The sequence below is a fragment of the Physcomitrium patens genome, chromosome 10 (genome assembly GCF_059467195.1).
Source record: "Physcomitrium patens ecotype Gransden chromosome 10, ASM5946719v1, whole genome shotgun sequence".
Classification (NCBI taxonomy): Eukaryota; Viridiplantae; Streptophyta; class Bryopsida; order Funariales; family Funariaceae; genus Physcomitrium; species Physcomitrium patens.
In genome coordinates this window covers 13570447-13595163 of record NC_143419.1, presented here as the reverse complement: position 1 = coordinate 13595163, position 24717 = coordinate 13570447, and the positions used below count along the sequence as shown (strand labels likewise).

General features: G+C 27.6%; 1 protein-coding gene and 1 long non-coding RNA gene across 3 annotated transcripts; both read left to right on the top strand.

The window, feature by feature from the left end:
• Window positions 1-9751: 9751 nt before the first annotated feature.
• On the top strand, window positions 9752-11086 carry LOC141045877 (uncharacterized). Its single transcript, XR_012218412.1, has 2 exons — window positions 9752-10366; window positions 10583-11086. It is a non-coding gene; the product is annotated as an uncharacterized LOC141045877 (long non-coding RNA).
• A 7050-nt stretch (window positions 11087-18136) lies between these two features.
• Window positions 18137-20281, top strand: LOC112287313 (uncharacterized). 2 transcript variants are annotated; one of them, XM_024530209.3, is made up of 3 exons: window positions 18137-18713; window positions 19256-19331; window positions 19546-20281. In XM_024530209.3, exons 1-3 carry the CDS (start codon window positions 18705-18707, stop codon window positions 19977-19979), a joined length of 519 nt encoding a protein of 172 aa, XP_024385977.1. In that variant the 5' UTR covers window positions 18137-18704; the 3' UTR covers window positions 19980-20281. The 2 variants fall into 2 exon arrangements, with proteins under 2 accessions (XP_024385977.1, XP_090109928.1); XM_090253802.1 differs by having other exon boundaries at window positions 18286-18713; window positions 19039-19331.
• Window positions 20282-24717: the final 4436 nt, after the last annotated feature.

Here is a 24717-nt window from a genome sequence, read left to right as displayed (position 1 = left end):
AAAAGCATTCATAAGAGTGAAGAAGGCTTCATTCTTGCCTCCATATATACTTTCTAACTAGGAATTACGTAGCAATATTCTGTAGGACATCCAACATGTGTTGACTTTGCTATCCACATGTCTTAACTTGCAAGGCAAGTTATCTATGTATGCGCCACATAGTTAGCTTGTTTCATAAGCTACTACACGGAGTTAACTTATTCCACAAGCTACCAACACGTGGTTAACTTGTTAGCCAAGTTTCTAACCTACAAATACATCTAAAGTCAAAACTACATCTATGAAGCTTGTAGGAAGCTTCTCTAGAAGACTTTATAAAATTAATCTATATTTACCTACTTCTAGCTAATCATATAAGTAACTATTGGAGTAAATATATATTTCCGTGATAATATGAATATACTTAAATTTCTAAGTGTTTACTAAAGCAATCTTTATAACTGGAATTGCAATTAATTGATATTTGTTGATTTTTATCAATATATTTTAATTTATTTATAAGTGATTAAAAAGTTTATTTTTATGCTATGAACTTATAATTGGAAGATTTTAAATATACATCTTTAAACTTTTAAGTTTATTTTATATAAGAAAAATCAAATGAATGTTGTTCTAGCATCTCATATGATAATGACTAGTTAATAAGTATAAGATGTAATCTAATAGAATTGACATTATCATTTCAGCTTCTTTGAATATCTTAGATTAATGAGTTCAACATATTAGAGGACCACTAAAGATCTATCAGATGTAAGATATGTACCAACGGAGATTGAAACTAAGAAAACATCTTTTTTTTGTGGACTTTCTAAGTTCAAAACCTAATTATTAGTAATGACATATTATATATTCTGATTATCTCTTCTATAACTTCTTATATTGTAGACAATAATGTTGATTGCACTACTAATAAGTTTTTTTGTAGAACATTAAAACTTATTTATTATAAAATAATATTATATAATTTTTGATATTTTACATTATAAACAAACATAGTTTTTGTACCAATCAAGATTATTTTGAATGCAATTTTATTAGTTGATGATAATCAAGAACAAATAATAGATATAACAAAGCCCTTTTTAATCAAAAATAGGATCCAAAACTTAGCACTTATCTCACCTAATTTAATACCTAAAGTGTTATCATCAACATTAAGAATGATCACCAGCTAGATCTATTGTCCTCATTATTTGTAGATTTATTTTATTTTATTTTATTTTTGTCAATTATCTTTAGGTTTTGTTGTTTTGTACTTCTAGATTTTTAAGTGAACTATGCAATTTTTTTTGTTACATGTATAGAAATAAAATTTGTAACAAACATTATATTATTATTTTATTATATTAAACAATGTCTATTGGCATAAATATTTATTGAGGTTTCTATCTTATTTATCTATGAAAATTATGTTAATGAAAGTTTTATTCTTCATTTAATAGATAAATTAAACATACTAGTATAATTATATATTTATTTTGAATAATATAATATTAAATAATATATTTTATATATTTTAATAAATATAAAAAATTGATGATTTTATTATATATTTTAATAAAATCTATGAAGATCTTAAAAATATAAATTTTAAACAAATAAAATTCAATTCATTCTTCTATCACTTCGAAAGAATAGATATTTATTCAAAACTAATATAGTATTAAAATTAGAATGGCTATTGTCACATAGAAGAAGACTAAAAAGTCTTAAAATAAGACTAAGGACTAAAAAGGCATTGCCAAGAGTAAAGAAGGCTTTACTCTTGCCTCTATCTATACTATATAATTAGAAGTTACTTGAAAACATTTTATAGGACCTTTGACATATGTCTAATTTATAAGACCCATGTCTTAACTTGCAAGGCAAGTTTCCAATAAGTGCACCACATGGTTAGCTTGTACCACAAACTATCAATATATGCAATATGTAGCTAATTTATTGGCTAAGTTTTTAACCTCTTAATTAACTACAAACACATATAAAGTCAAAGTTTTAACTAAAAAGCTTTTAAGATGTTTTTTTATAAGATATTATTAAATTTATATGTTTTTATCTATTCATAGTATTTAGATAATTATTAGAGTAAATATGTATACTTGTGACATTATTGCCCCTTCTAGACACAAATTCTATAAAAAATAGTGATCACATGTTTATAAAGTCTAAAATGCAACAAACTATATTTACAATATGTTCTCATCTTTATTTCTTTTGAAGGTAGTTAATAGGTCCTCTTAGCCATTGATAGTATTTTATTCCAAGATGGAAAGACCTCCCTAATATTTGATCATTTTTTAGGCCTTTGTATCTTCCTTCAAAAGAAACATTTGTAATACCATGAAGAATTATTCCTACCTTTAATAAAATTACCAAGTATTGAAAGTCTTTTTAAAGGTTGTGATACCAAACGCATTATATCTTACCATATATTTAGAGAATAATATATCATTCTTTAAGATCTTCATCTTTATTATGTTATCTTAAAGGTTGCATCAATTGCAATGTCTCATTTGATAAAATCAGCAAATAATAGCTCTTGAGTTGAATCTACTAAATGTTGGTTCTCCATCTTATTAGTCCCACTAATACAAAGAAATTACAATAAAGGATAAAAGATAGAATAAAAACTTTATTGAAGATTCTTTTTTTATAGCAAAGATTTGCTTGACTATTCATCTTTTTTTTAATGGATGTCATTGATGAAAAGCTTTAACATTCTCTGCTATTATAAGTATAATATTTTATCTCTCTCTTCCATATCTAATATTTTTTATTTGATTTCTAATTATTACGTGATCTATTTGATATATGCTTAATTGCTGCTTATGAACGTTAGATCATTAACATTTAATATAAGAATTAAGATTCATCTTTTCTTTATGAATGAATACAAATTATTATCAGTTATTCTTCTAATAAATATTTTTTTAAGATGTATTTTTTAATTTTTTTGTACTATGTCTATAGAGCTTATTTTATCCAAATTTGATGACAATTGTAGAATTATTAGTTGTTGTCAAATGCCTTTTTTGCTTACAAAGGTAATAAACTTTGACAAGAATAATTTTCTTTTCTTTGTCACTATAAAGAATCTCTATTTTTTAATATTATTGGTTTTTCATTAAAATATTAAATACTTTAAACCTATTCATATTTTTTAACTTAAATTTTAAAAAATATATCTATACATATTTAAAATAGTTATTTATTTATATTAAAAAGAATTATGAACTTGTGAGTGACTTTTCAATAGATCTACATGTATTCTAAAACTAATTATATTACCAAATATCTACTTATATTATCAAATACAAGAAGACTAAAAAATCTTCAAATAAGACTAAAGATTAAAAAAGCATTGACAAGAGTGAAGAAGATTTCGCTCTTGCCTCCATATATATTCTTAACTACAACCTACATGGCGATGTTTTATAAGATTGTCAGAGACATACACATGTAAATCAATAATTACTTATATGATTTAGATAATAGTAGATAAAAGTAAGTGAATTCTATAATATCTTCTATGGAAGATTTCTAAAAGCTTCATAGATGTTGCTTTGACTTTATAGGTGTTTTTAATTGACTTTTTAGATTAGAAATATAGTCAACAAGTTGGCCATATGCCATACATGTTGATAGCTTAAAGAACAAGCTAACTATGTGGCCCACATGTAGAAAACTTGCCTTGTAACCTAAGGCATATATCTTGCAAAGTCAACACATATTAGAAGTCCTGTAGAACATTACCATGTAGCTCCTAGTTAGATAGTATATATAGAGGCAAGAATGAAGCTTTTTTCTTTTTTGTCAAGTCTTTTCTTGCTTCTAGTTTAGATTTAAGAATCTCTAATTTCCTTGTTATTTGGCAATAGTCATTTTAGTTTCTTTTTAATATATATATATATATATATATTATTTTATTTCTATTTTTTCACTTTTCTTTTTATACAGATTTTTCAAGTTTATGCATCTTCTTCCAGTTCATGTCCTTGATAGATTGACAAGAGTCTACTTGTAATATTAGAGTTTTGTCTTCTCTTCATTAAGAGTGGATTACCCTTTTTTTCTTGATAAGACATAAGCGTATTAGAAGTTATGGATTATCCACTTCTAAACTAATATTGTTCTTAGTATCTTTTTTGTTCTTAAGTCCCATCTTCTACTTATCTTGAATAATATTAGATATTTATTTTCTAATTATTATTATGGCAGAGCTTCTTGAAATGAAGAGTGCAATGGTATAAATACAAGAACAATTGAGGGAGTTAATACTTGTGATGTATCAACTCAATTTACTACCATAAGAAGCAACAAGAATGGCATGAAGTGAAGACATAGATTTGATTGGAGTTGCTTCAACATCTGCATCCAATCATATCCCTTCTCCTATAGTGGAACATCCTTCCAGTACTAGACAACCAAGAGTTACCTTGTCTAAAAAGTTTGATGGCACAAGATCCAAATTTCAATGATTTATTAATCAAATACAACTTCTGATTGAATTTCAACTCCAAAGCTATCCAACTCCAAGATCACAAGTTAGATTCATTGATACACTTCTTTCAAATTCAGCATTATCATGTTTTTTTTTTTTTTTTTTTTTTTTTTTGAATGATGAGATCCAATATTGGATAATTTAGAGTTTTTTTTAGCAGAGTTCCATATATAGAAAACATGATGCAACTTTTTTTGCAACCAACAAGGTCCGTATTTTATAACAAAGTAATCAATTCATAACATTATATGCTTCACAATTTTGACAACTTGCAATTGATATCAAGTGAGATGATGCTATATTAATTAGCCAATTTCTCTATGGATTATAATATGAAGTAAAGAAATTGATACTCAACTTATCTGATCTTCAAACATTCAGTCAAGCAATTGACTTTGCTGTCAAGTGTGAAAATTGACTTTTTAAATTTTGATCTGAGAGTAAGACAAGCAGGCCTCAACGTTAGTATAATTCAATGGCAACACCAACATCTCTTCAATACATACATTGAAAAGTAGAGGATATGCAAATTGATGTGGTATGTTTCAAATTTCTTATTGAGTAAAAAAAGATTCATTGCTGTCACAAAGAATTGTGTTTATATTATGGAGAATCTAAGCACACTGCTCAACATTGTCCAAAGAAGTGACGCAATTATAAAATGAAGAGTACAAATGTCAAAGAAGGCAATATATTAGAAAACAAGTTTGTCCAGCTACAATAGGGACTATGTGATTGAAACCTTATATAATACCTAATGAAGGTCCTATCTTCTCTTCAGCATCCTCTCGTTGTTTCACATTAAATACTATTTTAGGACCTATATATTACAAAGCCTTTGCCTTGTTAGATTTACGAGCCTCATTGTGTTTCTTAGGTGAAGAATTAGCTAAAAGACTTAACATATTTTTAGTAAGAAAAACTAAACATATTCTTGTAGAAGTCATAGATGGTCACTCGTTGTCTTCTGGAGATGTTATTTACAAAACCTTTTTCATGGAAGTAATAACTAATGGTCATAATAGCTTTGTGGTATTTAATATCATTAGATCTTCTTTTAATCTAATCATTTTAGGTTTATCATGGTTAAAAAAATACAACCTTTGAATAGATTGGATTTTTAGCACTCTTGTCTTTTTTAAAAGTATAACTAAGAATATAGTTAATCAAGTAAAAAGTCATAAGTCTAGAATAATTAAACCTATGTTTGTAGGTGTAAGAGCTTTCTTACATACTGGAAAAGAAGGATCACCTTGTGTCATTTATGCCACAACTATTTTTAATAATGTACAGACTTTAAGTGGTATTTCAAGCCAATATCATGATTTTCAAGATGTATTTGAAAAAAAAAATACAGATATTCTTCTAGAACATTGTTCCTATGACTGTTCAATTGACCTTCAAGACGGGGTACAACCGCTATTTGGACTAATCTACAATTTATCACAAAATGAGTTGGCTGAATTCAAGGAATATGTTGAAGAAAATCTAGCTAAGAACTTCATACGCCATTTCAAATCTCTAGTAAGAGTCTCAATTCTATTTGTAAAGAGAAATAATGGATCATTACAGATGTTTGTTGATTATCAAGGACTCAACAAGATCACTATTAAGAACAGATATCTACTACTTTTAATATCTGGACTTGTTGATCAATTGAATCAAGCTAAGATCTATACAAAAATAGATCTATGAGGAGCATACAATCTAATATGCATCAAAGAAAGAAATGAATAGAAGACTACATTTTGAACTAGGTATAGACATTTTGAATATAATGTCATGCCTTTTGGACTTAAAAATGCATCAACAACTTTTCAATATTTTATAGATGATGTTTTTCAAGAGTTTTTGGACGATTTTGTTTTTTGTTATCTAAACAACATCTTTATTTATTCTAAGAATATGAAAGAACATAAACTTCATGTTCTTCGAGTCTTACAAAAATTAAGAAATAGTAGATTCTATGCCAAGATAGAAAAGTATGTATTCCATAGTACTCAAATTCACTTCTTAGGTTACATCATTTCAAACGATGGACTTATGATAGATTCTAAGAAAGTTCAAATGATTATAGATTGGAAGATTCCAAAAACGGTTTGAAATGTCTAATGTTTTTTGGGATTTTTCAATTACTCTTGGATCTTCATCAAAGTCTTCTTTCAAATTGCAACTCTACTTACACGTTTGACTTGTAAAGACATACTTCAATAGAAACAAGAAGCAGAAGTAATATTTGAAGCTTTAAAGACAACCTTTATTTCTGCACCAATCTTATATCGCATTGTCTTCTCTAAGGCATTCTTTATGGAAAGAGATGCATTGGACTTTGTTTTAGGTGTTGTATTATCACAAATAGAAATAGATGATAAATTTCACCTAGTAGCTTTTTATTTTAGGAAATTTTCAACAAATGAGATTAATTATGAGATCCATAATAAAGAACTTCTTGCAATTGCAGATTCTTTCTAAGAATGGCGCCATTATCTAGAAGGCGCTTCTAGTCCGATCATTATGTACACGGATCACAAGAACCTCGAGTATTTCATATCAACTTGTGTTTTAAATCTTCATCAAGCTCGTCGGAGCATGTTTTTGTCAAGATTTGAGTTTAATATCACTTATTGGCCAAAAAAACAATAAGGTTTATTCAATGCTCTTTCAAGACATTCTTATCTTACACTTAAAGAAGATCTAACTTTTAATCAATAAATCACAATTTTATTGAAGCCAGAATAATTTCATCTTCGAGCAGTGAAATCAACATTGGCTATTGATTTAAATTTTTTCTATCATTAATTATCATTTTATTATGAGAATAAATCCAAATTTTACTACAAAAATGAATACAAATGTTAATATGAACATAAGTCAAAAAAAAAAAGCCTAATATGAAGGCAACAAATGAAAAAGTAAAAGATATATTATGTATTGTGTAAGGCAAATCATCTAATATTATAGACTTAGCAATTGATAAGGCAAAAAAAATAAAAGACAAAATAGTTGACAAGGCACATCAAATTAAGACCATTACAGAAGACATAATTCAAAGAGCTACAAATAACTTAAGAAAAGCTAACAAAGACAACAAAGGCATAATAATAAATGCTAAAGACATGATTAAGAACATAATATGGGACATTAAAAATAAAGTAGACAAGCCACTAATGACAATTCAATCTTTATAATGACCTTTATCCTCAATAGCTTCTTATTGTTGTATTATGTAAAATTCAGCTTAGAAATAGACATAGTATTTGGATATAGAAGGATTTCAGCTTACCTTAAAGTTTAATAAATAAATCCAAAAAAAATCAAGTATAAGATATTCAAAAATACATTGGTAATCTTCTACAAAACTTAAATGGTTCTAAAACAAATCTTAACTAAGTTTTAAAGAAATTACAAGAAATTCTTGAAAAATCTACAAAAAATCCTAAAAAATTCTAAAAATTAATCTTAGTCAAATTCCAAAGAAATACCACAAAATTTTCAAACCTCAATAAGTTCTACATTAACTATTGGAATTTATTCAATTTTTTTAAAAAAGTAATTTATTAGTAAAAATTAAATATACAAAGTTTTAAGAAAATCTAATATACAAATCAGAAGAAATAGCTCATAATTGGCCTGTGAGTTGGTTGTCTTTCTACTTCATCTTTAAACCAAATCTTCCAACTTTAATATCTTCCACTTAAATTATCACTATCTTTTTAAAAAATTTATAAATGCAAAAAACTTAGCCAACTATTAGCATATAAAAAATATTTTTATAATCTAGCTTGAAAATTGCTAAAAATCTAAAAAAATCCTTATTAACCTTTAAAATTCAGTTTCTAAGATCCTAACTTACTTGAACCTTAATTACTTATGATTTCACTAATTAATTGAGCTTACACTTAAAATCTATATTTAGCACAATAATTCTTATAAATCTAAAAAATTCACCTTTGAATTTGCTATAAAACTTACAAATCTTACCAAAGTAAAGTATCATTTTTATTCAATAAAAAATATTATTATTAGAAACAATCTCAACTTTGTAAAATTCTCACAAAGTCAATATGAACTTAAATCACTCAAAACCAACACTCATCAAAATTCTATTAGATCTTTTATTAAATTCTACACATTAATCAACAAAAAAATGTCTCCTTTGCTATAGACGTATGATTTTGACTCAGGTCTAGTTTTGACCCTCGTTCATAATTAATTCTCTATAATTATCAATCTAATATTCATCTAAATAATTTTTATTGATTGCTATGAGTATTTTAGATAATATTAAATTTTTACTTATTTATGTGTTTTTTTATTGATTGCTAATTTTTATTGATTGCTATTTTTCTATAAAATAATAATGTGAGCACTTATTAATTTTACTACCTCTTTGATTTTTATCTATATTTTTAAGATAGTTTTCTATAATATTTTAGAATAATCTCTTTTATAATATAATACTTTCTTCTCTCTTTTATTCAATAGATGTGTTACATTACAACATTATTATTATTCTTAACAAATAGTTCTACTTCAAGGATGTTTTTTAGTACCTTAACATTCCAAAGATGTGGCCTTGACCTTTAGCATGCCCAACACTCTACATGCAATACTTCAAAATCAAATTACTCACAAGAATACAATGATGACATAAAATGACATGAGAAATGTGAGAAGGAGAAAAAACTATATACTTATGCCAAATCCAATTTGAGAGAAGGTATTAACATAAACATTTGTTAGGATTTTTGTCTTTCTTATTCATTAGAGTTACAACAACTAGGGTTTCATCCTTCATTTGACAAATGAACTAAACAAACTAGTTTGGTTATACATTCATCTTAAATAGAATTATATTAAGCAAGATACATTATACATTTTGACAAATATAAAAACTAATGTATTGAAGTTAGAACTCTATTTTAATACTAAAAATGCACACATCTTGGAAATGACAATTTGTCCATGTAATTTGCAAAATATCCATATTCTTGCAAGATTTATTTGCATACAGACTTTCATTCAGGAGATGTACTGTGGTTCAGTTGCACATAACCTGAATGATTTGAATATCTTCATGGTATTGACTGTTTGTTGTATTCTATCGATGGAGTGAGTGCTATCTCGTTGTTATGCGCATGTTAATCGCTACTGGTTTTTTGGACAAAGTAGTTTCATTAACTACTTCATGTGTAATTCTTACCTGTCTGATAATGTCTTACCTGTCTGATAATGCTCTCACACCAAAACACAACTCAAATGCTTGTTTAACTTAGCCTTGTCTTGCATGCTTTTAGGTCTCTGAGAAATCATAGTCTCATTGCCTCAATCTGGTAAAGTCCAGATATCGCCTATGTACAATTTTAGTGTCTGCTGAGAGCAAATATGATGCAATGTGTAGGAAAGTGGTAATTGCAGATAGAATAGTGGAAACTGCTCAGACACCTTGATCGCAGGAGGCGCAAAAATGCTTTTTTAGTTGACTATAGAATCGGACTGACGAAGTGGTCTAAATTTAGATGTAAAACGCCACTGTCAACGAGAGCAAAAGGTTCGCACTCTGCTTCCAGCTTAAATTCATTGGTTAGGAGTGAAAATTTAGCAACTCAAAGACTCACATCTTCAAAATAGAGATATATACGTGTATATATATATATATATATACACACCTTTAAACATGCTATCAGATCCCGTGTTTTCTATGAGGTGAATTTGGTACAATTATGGCCGGAATTTGTAATCCTTGATATCATAGGCATCAGTTCTGCCTACACTGAACAGAGGTGCTGAGGGTATCTGGTCCAGTGGTATGTTATTTTCTTTGAGGTGCATAAGGTCTGGAGTTTGATTTTCCCAACACCCCATGTAAGCGCCTCCCCTTTTGTCACCCTCACCACTACTTAGTTTGTTCATTTCCGAAAGCACCATCCACCATAGAACAAGGCAGACATCAGGGTCGACAAAGAATGTTTGTTTAGAATCATGAATAAGAGAGAGTGAGGAAATGTTGATGTTGTCAGCTTTCAGCAGCCCGAATCAGTACATGTCAGAATAATGCAACCATGCTTCGGATTGATGCAGGGGTTGGAAAAGGTATGCGGAACTTTCGTCACAAACAATCTTCAACCGCTTCGGAGGCAGACGTCCATCACGCCAATGCATGTTGCCAATCCTGTTTGCTTTTGTCAGCTTGCAGTTTTTTCAATAACTATGTTTTTACTTGTTCTATGCATTGAAGTCGACTCAGCAAGCACCCTTCTCTCATAAATCCTAAAAGAAAGGTCTTTTGCGGCAACCGAGGGTTTGACTTGGTCAGATCGGATCAGATCTCTTCATTTCAAAGGATTTAGGTCATACTGTTTGGGAGAGCATCTTGGCTAGACTGCAAAACGTATCACGGCACTTCAATACCGGATAGATACCTCTCGGAATACGAGAATTGATATAGGTTGACCTAAAGATGGAGTTTGACACAAAAATCACAGTTGTAGAGGTCTTCACACTAGAAGGATTATGACAACTGAAGTAACAACAACCAGTTAACGTTGGAATACCTTAAACCAGCAATTTATGGTTTTTCAGCTATCTTGGGGGGATTATTTTTGGAAAAATAAATAAATAAGTAATAAATAAATGGTGGAGAGGTAAGGTTTTGATGTGTTCCAAAAAAAAAATTACAAAAGTTATAGTGGTTTGATTGATATAAAATTTTAAAGAGATGTACACTTTGAGCCCTTGAACCAATACATAGACTTAGCCAAATCTGTCCATAAAAACACATTAAACCACTACCTCCATTATACTAAACCACCAACTTCATCTTTGTAAAGTTTGCCAATCATTGGTGGGCTTGGAATGGACTTAGAATCTTTCTACAAGAAAAATGGCTATTTTTGGGTTTGTGCAAAGTTAGCTTCTAATAAGGTCTATGGGTTGATTCACGGACATGATATGGTTTAAGGTATTTTGATGTTAGTGGTACTCAAGAAGTGTCAATGGTTGGTAGAGTTTTAAGATTCTCAATCACAATAGCACTAATTATACTTTACTTATGTGTCAATGATAATAGAGAGTAAGATTGGAATAGAGAAGAATAGATTTTATTAAGTATATGAATACAAATATATTATATTTATATAAAAAATATTAAAAAAATAAAATATAAATTCTAACTTTATTATGAGAGACAATCACAAAACGAGATGGTATCATTTGTCATAATCACATAAAATAACATGTTAATTAAAAGACAAGATAAATATATAGAAGAAGCAATGCTACAAGAAACTTGCATAATTATTTTTCATAAGTATGAAAGAGATCATGCTATAAAATAAGTAACTCAAGAAGATGACCACAATATTTATTTTTTTAATAAAAAATTTGAAAAAGAAATATCAATTGATTTTTTAAGAAATTTAAAAGTTTTAATTTATAATCTTAAATATTTCTTAAAAGTTGATGTTAATATTGTCAAATGTAAGATAAAGTATTTAGAATATCTAATAGTTATAATTGAATTTATAGAAGATAAACAATCAAACTTAGTTTTTATGTAATGGTTATCTAATTTGCAAAATAAACTAATATTTAGAAATAAAAATTATTATAGAAAAATATTACCACTTTATAAAAATAAGTATTTCAAACTTAGCTAAGAAGTTACACCTATTCAATCTCTTTAAAACCATTGTTAGAATCTCTACCTTGTTACATTAGATCTTTAGTTTTAATATTTATGATTTAAATTTTTTACAAATCCAAGATAGAATCTAAACTTAAATTACATTTCAAAAGCTCTTTGGTGAATTTAAGATAATAAGAAATGTTATAGCCAAACAACAAGAAATATTTTTAAAAAATAATAAAAATACTACTTGTAACTTTATTCCTTATTTTTGCATCATTTTAAATTTTAAAAGAAGTTAAAATAGTTTCATAAAATAAAATTATTCTATCATCTAAAAATAAATATATAAAAAAATATTAGTTTATTAAATTTGTATATCTATTTGGTATAAATATTATTCAAAAATAAGTTATAAGATGTAAAATCACTCTATGCTTGGAAAGCTTTAAAAATCTAGATTTTAACTATTTCAAATTATAAATATTAATTACAAAAAGAAAAATAACGCTCTTAAATATCTTCAAATTGCTAATGCATATAGCTTTTAAGTCATGTAAAATAAAAGAAAAAATCTTGAAATATGGATTTTTTAGTTCTATAGCTGATTTAAATTTATAAATATAGATACTAGAATTTATACATACTTGTAAATAATAATAGCATCTATACTTTGTAATAGAAGGTAATATATATAAAAAATTAAAAAAAAATCAATGCATGTAATATTGTAAATTAAACATAAAATGTTATTTAAAAATATTTATTTTTTTGTTATGCAACCATCTTAGCAAAACTTTAAATCAAAGATATTAATATAAATCAATAATATTAATATAAATCAATAATATTAATATAAATCAATAATATTAATATAAATCAATAATATTAATATAAATCAATAATATTAATATAAATCAATAATATTAATATAAATCAATAATAAATCAAGAAATTCAAGTAGTAGAAAAAGATAGTAAGTTGTTACCAAATACAAAGTATAGAAAAAAGTTGCATCAAAGACAAAAGGCATAGAATCAAAAATAATACTCTATAATTTTATAATAGAAATAGTTATGAATAATTTATAGGCCTAAATACTCAAAAAAATAAAAATAAAAAGATTGTTCAATAATAAAATTTCTTCATATCAACATTTGAGAATCAATCTCTTATTTAGTGTTTATAAAGATTTATTCTTTAATTGTACTTGAATTTGAAAAAAGACATACAAGAATTTATTAAATAATATTTATTTATAATCTTATCAAAAGAAGAAAAAATAAATAAAATAAACAAAAATCTATAATTTTTTCTAATGGTATAGTCTATTATATCCTAATAATGACTGTTATAATAAGTCTTAGCAAAATCTTAATCTAAAAGAAAAAATATTTAATTTAAAATATTTTTTTTTAAAAAATTAAAATTAAATTATTAATTTAAAAAAAAAAAAAAAAAAAAAAAACCATTAGTGCAATACTACTCATATTGAAAATAATAAAAGAGACTGTACTTATTTTAATCACAAGTATTTACCAGCAATTATGTTGTATTTTATTATAAAAATATAATAAGTTTTAAATACACAACATCTACTATAATAACAAAAAAATTAACTAAGATAAATAAATTACTTTTTTATTAGATAAAATATATTATCAAAAAATATAATTATGGATAGTGCAAAAATAGAACTAAGTAAAAATAAAAACCAATTACAAAGTTCTTATCAACTTATTATTATTTCAAAACAACAACCAAGAAATTGTTAGAGACCATGTTGCATCTTAAGATACAAAATAATATTAACTTGGTACAAATATACGAATGACTTACATCCACTTACATAAGAAAAATTAAAAATAAGAGTTGAGTACTTACTACTACTTTTTTAGTCACACTATTGTTGCAGATATTGTAAAGAAACTTATTACCACTAATAATGCAAACATTATAATGCTACAAATAGAAATATCTTATATAACCAAAATAATAAAATATAACACTAAAAATTATAAAAGAGAAATTATAAAAGATAAAGATATAAAAATTATATCTAAAACTGTAAACCATAGAAATTAGAAAATACATAAAATCTATTTTCAAAATATAAAACTTAAAAATAACTTTGGAATACATAATAATTGTATCATACTAATAATTTAAGTATAAAAAAAACTTACTTATATTCTATCTTTATAAAATTATATTATTATAGCATCTGTTCTATTATTGTACAACAAAAATGTCACTACCTCATTAGAATAAACTATAACAACAAATTCAATATCAAGATCTAATCTACTCTTATATGAATCTAGGACTACCTTAACAAAGATTTAATTCTTTGGATCAATAGAAACCAACACATTTCATCTTATGATAATTATAAAACAACAATTGGGCAATAATCCTTAAAAATTAGGAGCATAAGAAGAGTAGCATATTATGAGGTTAGAAGGATATAATTTTTTTATATATTAGCTTTATATAGATAAAAGATAGAGGTTTAATAACATGATTAGAAAAATAAATTATTACATTTTCCTTACAATAGTTACAAAACAAAACTAAAGCTTTAGCAAAATACAAGGCTCTTGATTTTAATAGAATTACCATTAAATTTTTAAAATCTTTTAAAACTTTATCAAGAATGACTATCTTTAATTTTTTATTAAATATTTTAAAGAAATTAATATCTATAAATAATTTTATATAGTCTTATTAATTTTATTTTATATTTAAAAATAATACAATATTAAAAAAAAATTATATTAATTAATACTATATTTATTAAAAAAATAACTAAGAATCTATAAAATTAATAATAATAATAATTCATTGACTGATTTTGAATATTTATTTTTTTATAATACACTTTTAATAGTGTGATATCAATTTATAAGGCTTTTTATAAAAAATCTTTAAAATAAAGTCTTTTATTTTTTAAGTTAAATTTATTAATGCATATGACAATAATTTTTTGTACTTCATTATAATGTCATTAAAAATCAAAAATATATATAAATATTTTAAATATTCTTCATAATAATTCATACATATTGAAATAAGATTAATACCACCTTTAATCTTATCAATAATTTTCTGTATTCTAGTTTCTATTGAATACTTTTTAATTTTTTATTCTTAGCAATAGCTATTCTTTTTTAATCTTATTTTATAATATATTCCTTTTGGTCATCTTTCTTACTTTTGATTTAAAATTAAGTATCTTTTTTTTAATTAATTTTTTGAAATATAAATCTTTAATAAGAAGGTTTTTGAATTTGGTCTTTAATTCTTATAAATAAATAAAAGAAAAGAAAAGAAGTTCATGCAAACATCAATAGATTTCTTTTTCTATATTTTTTTCTTTTAAATTAAGTAAAACAAAGATATCCAATAATTACTTGTATTTAATTTTTTATTTTAGTAAAAATACTAAGCTTCAATCTGAAACAAATATTTTAACATATATTTAGAAAAAGACTTTCATTATCTAAGAATGTAAAACAACTTAAAATCAATCAATACATATGTGAGGGTAATTTTTTCTTTCAATCCAAATTACAAGATGGCCGCAATTAAGAGTTGCTTGTAATTGGTGGTGTAAAGTGGAAGATGCAATAAACAAGAACAAAAGAAAGAACAATACCAAATAAGTGAAATAAGTGCAATCAAACAATTGCATAAAATAAAAGTAGTCCACAATTTGTTCATTGAGTTTCATCCAGTAAAAAATTAAATAAAATATTAAAAAATATATTTTTAATAGGTAATTTTATTATCTTTTTAATGACATAAAAAACATATAAATCCGAATTACTATGAGTAAATCATGAAAATTTGAAGATAAGAAGTGAATAATTGAAAAAGTTAAGTGAAAATAATTTACTTCAAAGATAACTTGCTTATAAATCAAGGGTTTGAGCTTTACCAAGGCTCACACATGGTATATATGGGTTGTTAAGAGAGGCCTCAAGGCCTTAGTCTTATCTTCCTACCTACATCCAAGGTGCTACAATCCATATGGAACTTATGCACCTTCCTTCCTACAAGAATTAGACTAACTGTTGGTCCTCTTATTTTTTTTTATAAGGCTATATTTTTCTACCTTGGTGATTTTTTATAGTAATAAAATCAATTTAAATCCACGAAAAATCCTATTTTTTATATAATTAATTAGAAAGACATGAATTTTTTTTCATGCTTCTTTTAACTACTAATTAATCATTGATAGGATTTTTATAAGTAATTTATGTAGATAGGAGGCCAATAAAGAAATTGGTCTTAATAACTAATCTTTAATACTTAATAATAAATAAAAACACTAAACCAAATAAGATAATTATCTTTAAGACTTACTAAGATTCTTTTTTTTATAATATTTTTGTTAATAAGACTTTTGTAACTTATAAATACTTTTAAATTCTAATAAATACTTAAATAGCCAAAAGACTCTTTAGCCTTATTATCTATATAATAAAATGACTAAAAACTATATTTTTAACCAATTCATCAATTAAAATGCATTGGCAGGATTGACAATATATATATATCTATGATTTATTCAAAAGGTTCAAATTAGAAAATTGATATAGTCTTTAAAGCTATCAAAAATACTAATGTCACATGATGTGGCATAGGATGCCATATCTTATTCAATGTATGTAGTTTAATTTGACTTAGTAGTTTTTCATCTATTAAGATTTTTCCATTAGTTGACTTTATTAGTATTAGCTAATGTTTGAATACTTAAGTAGAAAAAAACCCTTGACTTTACATTCTTGCTAAGTCAAATCTAATAAGTGTTTTTGAGAGAGAGAAGGAATTTGTTGTAAGGATTTGCTTGGCTATGGTGGTTTAACCATTGTAATAAAGCTTTAGAGTTTTCTCTATTCTTCACACTTGTATTCTTAAATTCTCCCTTTATAGTGTGAGAAGTAGCATGACTTATTTGTGTGTAGATTTATAATGTGTCCTTGAGAGTATCTTGGTTGTGCATTTATATTTGATTTAAATTATGTACTTTGTGACTAGTTTGTATCACTCGATTTGTTGTGTGTAACAATCTTTGTTACACACACCAAGATTCAAAATACACACTAGTATTTTGAATGTCTTTTTTCACATTTATACGAATTAGCAAAAATTAACAATGTTATGGTGTTTTCATAACCCTAAATCTCCACATATTAGTAAAGACTCATAGAACATGACAAACAAGAGTGATTTAAGTTTTTTTTTGGAATTATTTAAAATTGGATTTTACTTTTCTAACAATAGTCAATTTTTACAAAAGACACAAAAGAAATTTAAATGTACATGTTTTATTTAATTTATCTTATTGGATAAATAGTGATATTAAATTGTATCAAATTTGTTTCAATTTCATTTAATTTTTATTATTATTGTTAAATGGGTTGCCTTAAACCATAGAAATATTTTTCTAAATTATATTTTTTTAAGTGGGAAAAAAAAAAACACAAAACACAAAACCACAAAACAAAAAAAGACAAAAAAGTTAGGGTTCTTGACATATAACAACCCAGGTCCAGGATGTAGTGTTTGCTAGGTGTGCTCTCGGTAATTGTCACAGGGGTTTTTGATCTTCTTTTACTCGTCCACTGAAAAGGTTTGGTATGCTTGGCTCAATCCACCTCTCTTTCATTCTGACCATCTCTTCATCTTGACTGGCTCAGCTTTTTGGCTCACCATCATAAAAGCCGTAGTTTTGGTGGCCACACCAAAGTGTGTCGGGCGGAACAATCTGTGCCCCAGTAATGAAATGCACATGAAGGCTCGTCACCGAAACTGACCCAATTCAATCTCGTCACTGCCAACGATTTTTAATAATTCATCAGAGGACACTTACCTCTACACTCATATAGAATCTCGAATTTTTGTAGTGGAAAAGACTGGCAAAGCCCTGAAAAAATTACCACAAAACGAGCTTGGAAACTGGTGAAAGGTGCCAGTCGGACGGCAGATGTGGGAGATGCTTCCACCAGAGCGCAACATGCGATGAGTTATTTCACCCGCTGTCTTCTTCCCAAAGTCCACTCTAGTCTCCACTCCTCACGACGCCGGCCTGCTTTCCCCCACGCAAATTTCAACCTCAAAGTTGGTGCCGGCATGGTCACATCTGAGAAGTTGCCATACATTCTTATCTTCGAGCGTGATATTTGTGTTTATTCGACAATTTCATCATGCGCGCCAAGCATTTCAGACCTCGACCATATTCTTGCATTGCATTCTTGCTGGTTCTGAAGTAGTGTCGATTTTTTCTTCGAGCAGAATATCTCACTGTCTCAGAGTTCGTTGCCTAAGGTTAGCTGGATTTAGGATCCTCGGTGAAATGTGAACAAATGATCAACCTCGTGGGAATGGCTGATTTTCTGGAGCGTCTGTCACGAACTTAGTTGGTATGAGCTTCCTTCCTGAGAAGAGTGGGAATCTTTCAGACACTCGTTCAGTACGCAAGCAATCAGCGGCTTAATCTGGATTCTTCTGGAGCTTCGCAGTTGATTCTGTGGGACGTTGGAGCTCGTCTGCTTTACGGCATCATCCGAAATGTCTCAGGTGAACACCTAGCCATGGTCGTCAACCTAGTCTCCTCCTTTTTTCTTTCTGTTCATTTCAGATACTGAGTCCTAGTTTACCTTTTCGCCTCGTGAATTCAGTCGTTGAATTAGAGTCAATTGGGTACGTGATTCTAAGGCAGCTCTTAAATTCATCAGAAATCCGTCAGCAGTTTCATAATCTGAAGTTAAAACTTGGAGAGCGTGTCCAATTCGTGAGCATTGTTATGAAGCCTGTAATTGCAGCGATTCCGGAGTGCTCATTTCACGCCAGATTCGTGAATAGAACTCACTGTACTACTAAGACACAAGTACATGCACTGCAGATTCATGATCGAAGTGAGGGACCCTAGTAGTCACGAGCACCGCGTGAGCATCAATGAGGGGTTTTCAAGTCAAATTAAGTTGCTCCATAAAACATTGTTTATCAGTCCAAGTAAATAATAATTTTACTGGAGGACAAACGCTAGCGCTCCTTGTGGTCTAATGCTTCTAGCGCATACATCATGCACTACCACTGAACAACAAGGTAAACTTGTGCAGACCGTGGTGATGAATGTGGCGATGGTCTGTGAAGGGTGTGCAATAAGTGTGAAGAAGACTCTCAAGAAGATTCCAGGTACTGAATTCTATCCTCCCGAGCTCAAATCATCAACACATGTAATCCAACCTGTTGGGGTATCTCCACAGTAAAGAGAGGCACATCAACGTTCAGTTTCCCATCAGATTCTATTAATCACCAAAACCTCACAATTAAGTGACTGAACAGCCTGTTTCCTGGTGTGGGGTGCACTTCAGAAACTCAATCACGACCTTGTTATGAATAATTGCAGGTGTCACTTCCTACGCAGTAAACTTCAAAGAGAAAAAAGCAACAGTGGTTGGAAACGTGGACCCAGAGGATGTGGTGCGTCGCGTGAGCAAGTCTGGAAAGGCAGCGACTTTGGTGTCGGCCACTCCCACCCCACCGCCACCCGACCCACCCAAGGAGGACGCTAAGCCTGAAGCACCACCTGCAAAGAAGAAAGAGGGAAAGGGTGCCTTCGTTTCTCTTCGCCAGAAAATGCCGAACCTGCGGCCAAAGATGCCTGACGTGAAGCTTCCGAAGTCTGTGGCCATTGCGATGGCGAAGATGCCAGACTGCCGGAATTTGCCCAAGACGTTGCCAGATTGCCGCAACATGCCGAGGATGTTCAACCAAGCCATGGATAATTTCAGGGCAAAAGGGGTGTTTTTCGCCGCAGACAACATGACCGACTCAGATTAGTCCCTTGACGTAGTCAGAATAAGAGACTTTGTTCAATGACTTTGTGAAGAGATCGACAACGGAATAAATCCAAACGAGATCTCAGCAGTTTTGAACATTATGCAGCAATTTTAGTTCAGCTTGCAAAAAAACACATTAAGTAAAATACTCGAAGTGTAAAAAACATTTAAGAACCCAGGGCTAATGCTCTGATCGCATTTTCGTTTCTTAGGTCATGAAAGCGTTTAGTTGGACATGAATAGAGTGCACACTTTCTCTTGTAAGTATCTCCAAGCTGAAATAACAAGGCATTTCGGTGATTACTGCTGGTTCTGAAAACCTATTCGAAGTACCCAGTTTATCTTCTCTTCAGCGTTTGGCTTCGAATCTTTTCCTTGTCTTGTGCGCGTCATCGTGATTCATTAAGCCCTTCATCATCGGCTTGAATTTCACTGCCTCTTCAGTTTCACTAGAATTCTTACCACCATCCGAGGATACATTTTCCATGAGAGGATCTTCTCAAGCTGAAACATGATTTTGGCATGATTTTGAGCAGGATGTTGCACTGATGCTTGTTCACGACTTGCTATTTAAATCAGGGGCTCACAGATATCTTCATGGGATATGCCTGACTTTGGCACACCCAATGAACTCATCAAGCTCCAATGCTCATTGCTCAGACTCGTAATCCAATAGCTAAACTTGTAGGTTGTTTTAATAACAATAGTATGGTTTTATGTAGAAGTAGAGAATGTTTAATGAAAAGACAGGCAAAGATTGAAGGTGTCTAATCCTGAAATGTTTTGAAGGAAATGCAAAATAAAATACAAAATAAAAATACTTTATGAAATACAAAATAAAGATATTTGTAAAAAATTTAAACAAGTATTTTTTTTTTTTTTTTTTTTTTTTTTTTTGTGTGTGTGTGTTAGATTTTTACTAAGTTCTAGTTGTCACACCATGAATTACAAACTTTTTTATTATAATTGTCGAAATTTCAATTCTTCTAGTAGCTATTATGAAATAATTTTTGTTTGCCATATGATACTTCATCTATAAGTTTTAAGACTCTTCTTTCTCCTATATATATATATATATATACATATATATATGTATATTTTGTACAAACAATAAATATAGATCTAATTAGATATTTAATCAAAATACTTATAATTATTTATTTTATGGCATAATAATTTAATTCTAAAATTCTTATTTCTATACATTACGTCACAAAGTGATTCTAATTATTGAAGTATTTTGTATGAATGTGATATATAAAATTCTTTATAAACATATATACATTTGATTATCTTCATGAACAAGAAAGCATTTTTGTCTTCAATTTTTTATATTTATTTTTTTTTAACAATCAAACTTTTTCAATTATATAAACTAAAACTATTGATATATCTTTTAATATATCCTATGGTAAAAAATAAAGCAAAACATATTCTTTGCATTAATGCACATAACTACTAATACACTCAATAATATTGTATTATTAATTATCTCACATATGCATATTGATGCTAATAAATATAATTATTTGATTACCATAGATATATATATATATATATATATATATATTAATAAAAATTAAATCCATAAAATAAGCTCTTATAGTATTCATATGGTAAATAGACAGAAAAAAATTATAGATCATGTTTACAACTTAATAATTAAGATTTTTTCTATACTTGGAATATTTATTTGTATTATTGATAAAGATTATAAAATATATGCATTAAGTTGATTATATCTAATATAAATGACTTCTTTTATAGTTATGTGACATCACAATATAATTTAGAATGAGAAATCAATAGACAAGACAAAACATCTTTCTAATCTATATTATAGTTTAAAAAAATCATTTATAGATAAATAAGAGAGTCATATTTACACCATAATTATATAATTAAAAAATAATTGAGCAAAGAAATTCATTAACTTAAGCAAATCTATATCTATGCTTCAATAGCTATATTCAATTTGTCTAAACAAGGTATAATCTATGCTAATAGTAGCTAATATAACAAATAGTTGTATTCCCTAGTATATTTATTTGAATAAGTAGAATTAGATAGAAGCAAGTAAAAGCAAGTTAAATTGTTTATATATATTATTATTAAAAAAAATAGAAGATTTATAGATTTTATATAATTTTGTGTTGTAGTACAACTATAAGTTAATATATATATATATATATATATATATATATACTTTAGACAAACATGGATAAAATGTAGGGAGGTTTATATACAATGTGTTAATATTTTATATTTGTAAAAAACTTCTATTTACTTTGTAAGGCCATAAATAAGACAAAATAAAGTAGATTAAAAAATAAATAAAATTTTAGAATCTTTAGAAGGAAGTTAAGAGTAGATTTTAGCAAAAACTACCTTAAAATGCTATTAATTAATACCCAAAGAGGACTAATTATGAATCAAAATAGAAACTAGACTTTAAGACACAAAATTGGACACCTACTACAATTATGGGGTTTTTTTATTAATTAGAAAGTAAGTTTGAGAAAAAACTCTAGAATATATATTTTAGAGTTAATTTTGGGTGATTTGGACTAATATTGAATTGTTAAGGGCTTTTTAAAATCAAAGGTGTTTTAAGAGATTTGGATTTTTGAGAAATAAAAAAGAATTTACATACATGAAAAATTTGTAAGCATTGCAACAAATTGAAGGATACAAATTTGTAGATTTATAAATTTGCTTGTCTTAAAAATATTTTTTGAGTTTAAGATCAATCAAATGCTTGGATTGAAGGTTATTGAAATTAAATTAGATTAGTATCTTAGAATTTGGATTTTAAAGGTTAGTGAGGGTTTCTTTGATCTTTTGCAATCTGCTAGTTTTATTGAAAAAAGGTTTGTAAGCTAATAGTTAACTTTATTTGAAAAAAAATTATAAAATATGAGAGTTATTGCACAATGCAATAAGGAGGTATAATTATTAGTAGATTAATATCAAGAAAAGAAAAATAAGAGAGCTAATATCCAAGCAAATAAGAAACTTTTTTTTCTCAATTGATAAGTTGGATTCTTATTAAATTTTTTATGCTTGATACTAAACTTTGAAGAAGTAAAATTAAAAATTTTATTTATAGTTATTGAGGTTTTAAAATTTCTATAAAATTTTATTAAGATTGATTAGGATTTGCTTCAGATTTACTTATAGTTTGATTATGATATCTTTGAATTTTAATAGAATTTTTTAGGATTTTAATTTATTAAGAATCAGGTTTTTTTAAAATCTCATTAGAATTATTGGAATTTATTTAAGAATTCTTTAATATTTTTTTATAAATTTTAGGATTTATTCTTATGATTTGTTTAAGATTTTATTATGATTTCTTTATAAATTCTTTATGATTTTTTCAAATTTTTATTAATATAATTTTAAAAAAAAATTATATTATTTATAAATTATTTAATAATTATTTAAAGATTTTTTAAAGATTCTTTAAGATTTTATTAAGATTTGATTGAAATTATTAAGGTTCAATTAAGATTTATTTAAGATTTTATTAGAATTTTTAGGTTCTTTATTTGTTGTAAAATACAAATTATTTTCTATAGCTAGGAACTCAATGCATATTAAGACAAGAAAACTTATAATACAATAATGTCTTTACAAGTGATTGGTAGATTTTCAACTTGGTCAATAAGTTGGAAAAAGATGATACATAAATCAATAAAATCTGTATCAAAGAAAGAGTGATAAAATAAAAATAAAAAAGTATGTTTATTAAAAGAAACTGGAAAGGCTTATTGTCAAAAGACAAGAAAACTTGAGACTCTTGAAACTAAACTAGAAGCAAGAAAGGAATTCTCAGAGTGAAGAGGGCTTCACTCTTATCTCTATATATACTATCTAACTAAGGGCTACGTAGCAATGTTCTATAGGACCTTCAATGTGTGTTGACTTTGTAGGACACATGCCCTGATTTAAAAGGTAAGTTTTTCTATGTATGGACCACATAGATAGCTTGGTCTTCAAGCTAACAACATGTATGGTACATGGCCAACTTGTTGCCCACGTTTTTAACTCAAAAAGTCAATTAAAGACACCTATAAAGTCAAAGCAACATCTATAAAGCTTCTAGGAAGTTTTCATAGAAGATATTATAGAATTAACTTACTTTTACCTACTTCTATTTACTTCTATCTATTTATACAGGTAATTACTAGCTCACATGCGTATGTCCATGACATTACCTCCTCTTCTAGGGACGAGTTCTACGAAGAGCGGTCATCATATGTTGAAGAAATGTATGATGCGATAAATTATATTTGTCACATATTCAGATCTTTGTTCTCTTCGAAAATGGTTGATAAGGCCTTTCAACCATCAATAGTATTCCATACCAGGGCGGGAAGACCACCCTATTATTTGATCGTTGTTGAGGCCTTCATAACTTCCTTCAAATAAAATATTCGGAACACCATCAGGAGTTGGTCCTAACTCTAATAAAATTACCAAACATTGAGAGTCTTTTCTAAGGTCGTGATATCAAATGCGTTGTATCTTGCCATCTATTTGAGGAAAAACATGTTGTTCTTGAGGATCTTCATCTCAATTGTGTTGACTTGAAGGTTGTGACAATCACAATGTCTCATCCGGTAGGTCAGCAAATCAAGGCTCTTCAGTCGAATGTGTTGGTTGTTGGTTCTCCATCTTTTCAGCGTCACAACCACAAAGAAGTTACAAACAAGGATTGAAAGTAAAATTTTCTC